At 43.8% G+C, this 8,799-nt stretch overlaps 1 protein-coding gene across 2 annotated transcripts in view; it reads left to right on the top strand.

Moving 5' to 3' along the window:
• Positions 1 to 8,014: 8,014 nt before the first annotated feature.
• Positions 8,015 to 8,799, top strand: part of RNF220 (ring finger protein 220) — a 49,334-nt gene continuing 48,549 nt past the window's right edge. Inside the window, exon 1 of one of the 2 annotated variants that reach the window (XM_009705016.1) lies at positions 8,015 to 8,053. In XM_009705016.1, coding sequence (XP_009703318.1) covers positions 8,024 to 8,053 — 30 coding nt within the window. In that variant the 5' untranslated portion in view covers positions 8,015 to 8,023. Of the gene's footprint in view, positions 8,132 to 8,799 lie in introns of both variants that reach the window. The other variant, XM_009705015.1, reaches the window with a different exon arrangement.

The raw sequence follows: 8,799 nt of genomic DNA, 5'->3' as shown, positions 1-8,799 counted from the left end.
CCCGCGCGGCTCCCCGGGCTGCCCCCCAGGGCCTCCTCCCGGAAAACTTTCCAGAGTTGGGCCGAGTTATGTGAACAGCCCCGCAGGCCGGGAGCTGCGACCTGCCTCGCCGGGCCTCGACGTGGAGCCGGTGGGGCGCAGGGTGTGTCGGGGTGAAACCCTCCACGTTCCTCCCCGGCTTCCTGGGGGAACCGGTGCTCACCGCTGGGATCCCACCAGCGACTTTATAAGTAGGCCTTGGATCCTTATTTTCACTGTGGGGCCAGGCTGCTGTACTTTCACGGCTCACATGGCAGAATCTTGCAGTAAACTTTTAAACCAGCAGTCTGAGCGTCTGCGCATGTGACGTCATGTTTTGTTTTGGTGGGTTTTTTTCTCTCAAACCCATAGATGCTGGTGCGTTACTTTTAGTCTTGTATTTCTGAGTGTTCCTGACAACAAGTAAACAAGTATTTCTAGTGAAAAGTGTCTTGGTATTTAAAAAACAAATCAGAGTTCACTTTATTTCAGAGAGAGAAAGTCCATCTCTGTGTTTGTAAATTGGAAAAAAAGCTGAAAGTATACTTTTTTTTTTTCCTTGAGCTGAAGAAGTTGGAAGTCTTTCCCCAAAGTTCAGAGAAGTCAGAACTTACCATTTAAATAGTAACAATATTTTGTCATCTGATTTTGTATTGCTTGTAGCTGGTCTAATATGTACTGTTTAGTCAAAATTTGGTTGTTTGGGCTATCTGTAGGCTTGTTAATTTTGAGCTTCCTGCTGTGATAGTTTAAGATAACACCGGTGACATTGTGCTGATGCAGTTTATTTAGAAGATAGAGATACTTTAACAAAGTAGCAAAAGGCTTTAGGGTGTACTGACAGCAAAATTGTTTGTTTGAATTGGAAGAACTACATTTTTTGGCATAGTCTTAAGCAAATAGAAGTGTTACGAAGCTACTGACCCGATATCTTTGATAAGTTACACGTAACTGAATTCAGAGCTAGCTTGGAGATTTTTAAATATCAACCCAGAGGGCCAAAAAGCTGTGAACTCTTGAAAGTCTCTTAAGTCATACAACAAAGAGATGAGTTGCCTTGCATCAGTTACAGGTAACTGCTGGCAGGTGTGCTCACATCTGCACTCCGAGATGAGTGCAGTGACCTGCCAGCGTTGGCAGGTAGACCCTTTTCCTGACACAGAGACTTCAGGTGGCTGAAATACACTGAGGTATTGCTGTGCAGTGACTTATTTTGTGTGACAGAGGTCTCTGGAGTCAGTGGTGTCAAACTGTTTCTTTATCATTTTTGGATAGCTGGGGCTAAGCTCCCACCTTCCACCTTTTTTCAGGCCAACAATGTGCAGCTGCCTTATTTTAAATTTTAAAAAAAAAAGTCTGAGCCAGGCTTGTGAGGTTCTTGGTGTTGCGGAGTCCTTCAGTGTGAATGAAAGCTTGTGATGACAGCGTGCTCTGCTGAACTGGCTCAGTAGTATTTTACGCTTTTGACTTTAAACCAAAGTAGGGCTACAGCACAATCTGTGTAGACTGCAATGTTGGAACTCCTTTTGGGCCTTGTTCTTGGATATTTTTGTGAACCTGGGCTCCTCATCTAAAGGGAGGCTGCTAGTTTGGTACAGTGTTTGCATTGTTTTTGTTGAACCTTTTACTCTTTTTGTATATACCTTTTGGGGTACAGTGAGCAGCACTAACAGCCATATTCCAAATCAGGACATTTGGTTAATTTCTATAATGCCCTTATAACGCTGGTGTTTCCTGTCCTTTCTGTTGTACACCCTAACAGTACTAGGTCCAGATGTTAGGGAGCTGGATGCAGAAATATTAACTGAAGTGCTTTGGGTCACAAAGAAGGTCAAACTAGGTCAAAACTGGTTCCTCCTGACCTTAGCTTTTTATGACTCTGATTACTGCTGTTCCCAGAGCATACCTGTAGTGATGCCTGGTTCAGTCCTGTGCTGTTAGGTTAGTATCCAGCCAGATGGTTGGGTAGGTTATACTATTCCTTCCTATGTGCATGACTTTATATTTGTGACCACTGACCTCGGCCTGCTTTCTTGTTTCCTCCTCCATGTTTGTTTGCACTAGAATAACTTTGTGGTATTCGTAAGCTTTGCCACGTTTTTGTTAAACAGATATTTAAGCAGTATTGCTCCAGATGGAGAATGCTTGAGTGCTTTGGGGAAATAAAAAAGAAGGTTCATTTTGTCTATATCTTGTGTTTTAATGAGCTTCTAATCCATCGCACAACTTCGTAGCTTGCTTTGTGAGAATGGTTTCCTTATCCCTGTTAGTTTACATTGACAGAAGTTATGTAGGACTTCTCCAAAGATATCTGGCTTTTTGTTTCATACTCTTACTGACTTAGTGAAGAAACTTAGGATATAGAAAATGCAGTGTCTGTCAAAGAAAAATCTATTTCATTTGATTTTACTATGTCTTAGGTGTACTTTTCAATATTGTTGTAACCACTTTATCTTGATATCTCTGTCAAGCTTCCTACCAGCAGAGTTCCGGAATCACTTCTGGAAACTCCTCCCATAAAAAGAGACACAAGGTGTTTGCTCTTCTCCCTCATAGTACTTGACACAAATATCAGCTGCCCAGGCTTTTTGTGCCTGATCTCCTTGATGTTTCATCCTGTTGTGGTCACTTGGGAAAGTGCAACAAGAACTAAGGACGGAGAAGGTAGAAAGAGATATGTCTTCTGTGAGCTGCTGTTGGCCTGCCTGCAACATGTTTAGGTCCTGATAGTTACATGGTTCACAGACGGTCCAGAATTTTAATTCTGTAAGTCAAACCTTTGACTTAAATTGAACTGTAAGGTGAATGCATTTGCAAACTCTGGAGCAGGAGATTAATGTTCTGTCTGTTAGACTCTCGGTTGAGTGTTTGTATCTGAACTTCCCTGACAGCCTCAGTGAGTTAATCCTGCGTCTCTCACCTGTGCTAAACTCACTTTTTAGAGGTTGTGTCCTTGTGAACCCAAGAGCATGAGATACCGATTCCTGACAAACCCATGTGATAAAGGCAGTATTTCTTTCGTTTGCCTTATATCTAGTGTTGCCAAAGTGGAAATTTTAAGCCACCCTGTAAATTGATGGTTATGGAGTTTAGCGGTGCAGAGCAGGTTAGGTAGTCATTTGAAATTAGAGGCACAAAGTTATGGGTTAGTGTATCAGAACATGGATTCAGCAGGTTAAGTATGTGCCAGCCTCAGAGAATAGTGTCACATTGAAGGCTGCTGAAAATCATCTGTGTGGAAGTTTGGCCATGCAAATGTGAAAGCTCCACTGAGACACTTCTGTGAATTTGGCCCGTAATGATCTCTCTCAGGCAGATGAGCAGCAAATTGTACATAAGGTCTGAAACAGATTCATTCTTGACCATCTGTTTTCTTGCTTTAGCTTGTTCTTGAGATGGCTTTTTGTGCTCTGCCATTGCTGCCTTTGTTCACTTGGATCAGATGCTGTTGAATAAGTTGATCATCCACAGAAGCTTTTTGTGATAGGTCCAGAAAAAATAGGTATAACCGCTCCCTGAGACTTCTCTAGTAGATTTGCAGAGAGCAGGTGCTAACTCTTGTGCTTGAATATCTTTGGTTCAAATTTAGGGGTATTTGCAAAGTTCACGTTCTCAGTAGTGTTGTAGGGACCTATTTTACAGCTCTCCTTTTGCACCTGCCTGAGAATCTGATTCCTATTTTGGTGGTGACCGTAAGCCTGCCTCTTTGGGCAGACCTCTGTGGAGGTAGTCACTGTGCAGTTTGTTGTTGAACCACCACCAGCATGTCGTGTGTTTTTGTAGCTGATGGGTGGGGGAGGAATAAAGCTAGATGATTTTCAGTGGAAAGGAGACAAAAATGTTTCCACTTAATTTGATTGGCCTACCATTGCAGGAGCTGCTAATGATGTCTACATGGGACTCGGGGGACCACTCAAACTGGTGGAGGGAATCATAAGAGATATTACTAGTAACTTAATCATCTCCTTTGATGCTGCAGTAGAGGTTTGTATAGTGTCCACTGCTAGATGCTGTGTAAGAGCACTCCTGAGGTAATTAGTGCCCTGTCCTGAAGGTGAATTTTTGCTTGGGGAGGGGAGTACCAGTGAAAACTAAAATCCATTCGTTTTTCTCTCAGGAGGTTTTGCTGGGCTAGAGAATAACATGATCTTTAGGCATTAATAAGGTTTCGCCTTGATGGGGAGAGCCCATTGTGAGAAGAGATTCCTGGTCTCTTCCACCTGTAAGGCAGTGGTGGTGGGCTGGCTCCTTCTCTCTACACCCATGGGAAGGCGGTGGCCAGTGTACCCTCAGCAGTAGAGACTTTGTCAAGTGCAATTTGGTTCATCCTCTAGTGCAAGCAGCTTCTCGCCTTGCATAGTCCTGGAAGACCCCGTATTAGGAAAAGGAAGAGCAGCTCCCTTAGCCAGCACAGCTCCTAAGTTAAGTCAGAGACTAACTGAGACCCCAGCCCTTGCAGAGGGTCCCAATTCTTTGCTCACCTCCATGTGCTACTTTGTCATTCATATGCCTCGGTGACTTAAACTCCGTGGGTGCCCAATGGTTTAGTGTAACCTGAGGAAGAACATGCACATGCAGCAGGAGCAGTGTGTAGGGTAATGTACATCTGTTCAAAGTGAGGCCTCAAAGGTGCTGGAAGCCCTCTGATGGCCTAATAATAATTATTAATGCTAATAAAAATTAGTGAACTCCTCACCTCCTGGCAGAAGGCTAGAATAGTAACTACGGAGTCTTTGTTCAGTTAGAGATAAGAATGGGTCAGCCTTGTGCAAAAACCTCCTTCCCTGAGCTCCGTCCTCTTCTTGCATCAAGTCCTCCACTGGCTGTGTTTTTATCTTCCTGAATTACAAGAGGGAATGGCTTTTTTTTTTTTTTTCTTCCCCCCTTCTCCCATGCTCCTGTGAGAGGAGAGAGGGGGAGAAGGATTAGTGAGCTAATTAGAAATGATCGCATCTATCAACACTAATTAACAATCCTGTGGTCTCACTTGTGTGTTCTTTTGAGCTGCTCCCCTTCGGGACAGCACCACAATCACCCCCTGCCTTTGGGGCTGCTCTGTCCCTTCTGTGCTGATTGGAAGTGATAGCCTGGCTGCGTGTCGTGTCGTGTTGGGACAAGGCTGCTCGGGATGTGCTTGCTAGGCTGCAGCATTCCCTTTCGGTTTCTGCTGTCACCAGGGGCACCCTGGGCCTCCGTGGGCACAATGCTGCCGCTGCTAATGACCACAGAATGAAAATGGCAGGGGCATTTGTTTTCAACACCTCTTTATTCTAGTGACTTTTTCACTTGTGGCACTAGAACTTAAAGGGCTGCTTCTCGGTGGAACTAAATGAGCCAAGATAGGGGCTGTCAGCTGAGTCTTGTGTGGAGCTGGAGCCGAGTTAGGTTCTGTTCCAAGCTCTGCACTTAACATTTCAACAGTGGATCAGGTGCTTGTTCTGGCAAAATAGTCCCACAAATTTATCAGTGCAAGACCTGAGACAAGTTGTCTTCCTTTTGTCACTGTTACAGTGCATGCACTGGAGGATGGCAGTAAAAAAGTAAAAATGCCAATAAACTTGCCAGGCAGTCTGACTTAGCGGAATTGATTGGCAATGGGGAGTCCTACCAGAATAATTAAACTGCTCCTTTCCTACATTTCCATGTTTAAAAACAGGATGAAGTGAGGGAAAGATGTGTCTACAATCAGGATAGAGAAGGCTTTGTTCCTGTGTTTTCTCTCTGGTCAGACAGGCGTTTGCTGGAGAATGCTCAAGTCGTGTCTGATTCCAACGCCCTCCCCTATTTTGCGCTGGCTCTACAGAGCTAGTGAGGTAAGAGCATCCTAAACTTATGCAAAAGAGCAATACTGGAGGATGTAGGTGCTCACTAAACCAGAACTTCAGAAGTGCCTCATGCACTGAAGTACAAACCAGAAAGAGCATGACTTAACTGTGACTACTTCTGTAACACAGTTGTGTCACATTGAAGGGGGAAGAGGGATAGTGTTTTGTGGTTCAGGAAGGGGAGAGGAAACACAAGACATGTTGGGGGTCATTGTTTTATTTAAAAGTGGAACATAATTCATCTGGGCACAATGAAATTAGCAATAACACTTCCTGATGTTTGCTTCTGTATTCACTGGAAGTCAAGTGGTTTACCTTCTGGAGTAGAAGCTGACAGTATAGGTAGAATAACAGATTTAAGCAGACAAGTTAGAAGGGAAACTATTAAAATATCCCACTAGGAGTGCTAAAGTACCTGAAGTGTGTGGAGAAGCAGGTGGGCTGTGGAGCTGTCAGTGTGGTGTACTCAACACAAGAGAGGATTGTGGAGCTTCAGCGAATAAAATTTAGATAATGAAAGCGGTGGGCATGTACTTGAGAATCTCTGTTGTTCAAAGTACCAGATATTGAAAACACTCTTGTTTTGGCCTCAAGTTCCTGTCTCTTGTTCTAGGAATGCCACATTTGCAGAATCCTTTTCATGGTACCAGGAGTGGAGATTTATTTTGCAGGGAGTTTTCCCACAAATCTGTCTTGTTCAGTGAGGAAAAGCAATACCAGGGAATAATTTGAAGCCTTAGTCCTGGAGCATCAGAGAGAGTAGGGGATGATGAATACCCCTGGTTCTGGATTGTGGGAAAGTATATCCTAACCCAGAGAGTCCTGACTCCAGGAAGGCCAACAAGAAAGCCTTAGAAGAGGCCTTTCAGGTCTGTGTTGGTGTGTTCAGCTGAAATTTTATCATTCACTTGGTGATGTGCGTGCACTAAACTGATGCACTTTAGAAAACAATTGACAGAAACTTTCCTGTACCCTGCTCCTTCTGTTCCTAGCATTCCAGCAGCTTTCTCTGACTCGTTGGCTGCAGGGAGCTGTTGATCCCATTCAGGCATGAAGGCTTTCAGAGCATGCTGCAGTGCTCACAATGTCAGTAACGATTTCTTGCTAACGCAGCTTTTTGGTGGTGTCATCTCTCATTATCACATGGGCTTTCCTTGGGCTTTTCCTTGTCTCTCATTCAGAATTTTGACCTTCCTTATTAATTAAACAGCGACTTTCCTACAGCCAGTGATTGAGTTATTCAGTAATACCTGCCTAAAGCCATCATAATAAAGGACAGAAGTTCTTTTTAGTGCAAATGATTTGGTTCCAGATGTTTTGATCACGTTAAACAATGGCTCAAATTAACCAGAGATTGGATTAAGCAACAGGCTACCATGGCTGCTTTTTCTAATCACCGTGATTCCTAACATGTTTGTTTCCCAGAGCGTGCCCTCAAGAAGACAGCTGTAGCTCACAGTTTTCCTCTATGTGAAAATAGTGAAATAAAAGTAACAGAGAGCCAGAAGCTATCTATATAGGTGCATCATTTTTCGCAGCAAAGATCTTTCCTCTCCACAAATGTTACCTGCTCCTAAGATGCTGCTCCGACTTGTTTCTGATGTTCTGGGAAGGAATTATTCAGGGTGTACGGGAGACTCTGTGGTCCTGGAAGTGACTGTTATATACCTTGTCCAAGGCTTTTCAGATGCTACATCATCTTTCTACAGTCTAAGCAAGTACTTGTATAGGGAATGGATGTGTTAGTGGATGTGTCTCAGACTTAGAAGGCAAAAATCCAGAACACGATTCAGTGGCTTGATCACTCAACTTTGAAAACAATTTCAGGCTTCCAAGAGAAAGTATTTAACCATTTGAATAACTTACCTGGGGATGTGCAGCAGATGTTCTTTCTCCTAGTTATTAAATCGTGAGTAGCTGCCTTTCTGAAATCAGGCTGTACTCAGCTACAGGTTACAGATTTAATCTGGAAAGTGCTAAGTAACAGTGTCCGTACTGTTTACGGAGGTCAGAACAGGGAGTTGCAACGGGATTTTCTGGTGTGAAATCTTACCGTTTCTGCCAAGGGTTTATTTGGAGCTGGGCAAATAGAGAGAAGAGTGAATCTACAAACTTGACATGTCTTCCTTTCTTTTTTTGTTTTCTTTCCCTGGTTTCTCCATGCAGCTCGGATTGGAAAAATGAAACGGAGGAAGCAAGACGAAGGGCAGGTATGTCCCCTCTGCAGCCGACCTCTGTCAGGATCCGAGGAGGAGATGAGTAGGCATGTGGAACAATGCCTTGCAAAGGTAGAGGCGCAGCAGGATTGCCAGCTGCCATTCCCTTCTCCCCACTCCCAGCTTTGTCTGCGGTTGACCTAACCTGGGGCAGAAACTAACATTGCTGAGCTTGCAGGCAATGCTAACCGTCTCCCTAAGTTCTGTAGTCACTTCTCTTTGTCTTGGAAGATGGATTGTTCCGGATTTTTCTCCTGTGTTGCATTAGTAACTTTTTTACTTCATGCACCCTTTTGCTATTATTGAAGTCTAAGTTGTAGACAGTAAAGGTAGAGCTATTGAAGTTTATGAAGCCTTTTGTAGGACTTCATGCTTCCTGTGTAGCACAGCAGGAAGAGTTTTTTCTGATCTCTGCCTTTGACAACGTTAGAATTATTTTTTGTTGGGTTCTTTCGTAACAGACTGGCATTTGTAAATGTTGCATGACCATCTTACTCCAGGAAGTGCCTATGAGCAGAACTGTTCTCTTGCTGTTCATCCCAAAGACAGCAAGGAAGATGGAGGAACAAGCCCTAGGGGAAGGAGGGAGTTGTGTCATGGGGCTTTCTGTGCTTGTTTCTCAGGAAAAGCCCACAGTAGAGATGGTAACAAATTTGTTCTTGTTTCCTCAAGAGGTGCATGGTGTAAAGAGAGGTGTCTTTTGTCAGTGTGCCCCCCAAAAATATACTCTAGGAGAACAT

This window comes from Cariama cristata, unplaced genomic scaffold (genome assembly GCF_000690535.1).
Source record: "Cariama cristata isolate BGI_N322 unplaced genomic scaffold, ASM69053v1 scaffold36447, whole genome shotgun sequence".
In the NCBI taxonomy this organism is placed as follows: domain Eukaryota; kingdom Metazoa; phylum Chordata; class Aves; order Cariamiformes; family Cariamidae; genus Cariama; species Cariama cristata.
Note: the sequence above shows the minus strand (reverse complement) of the source record. Positions and strands in the feature narration are given on the sequence as shown.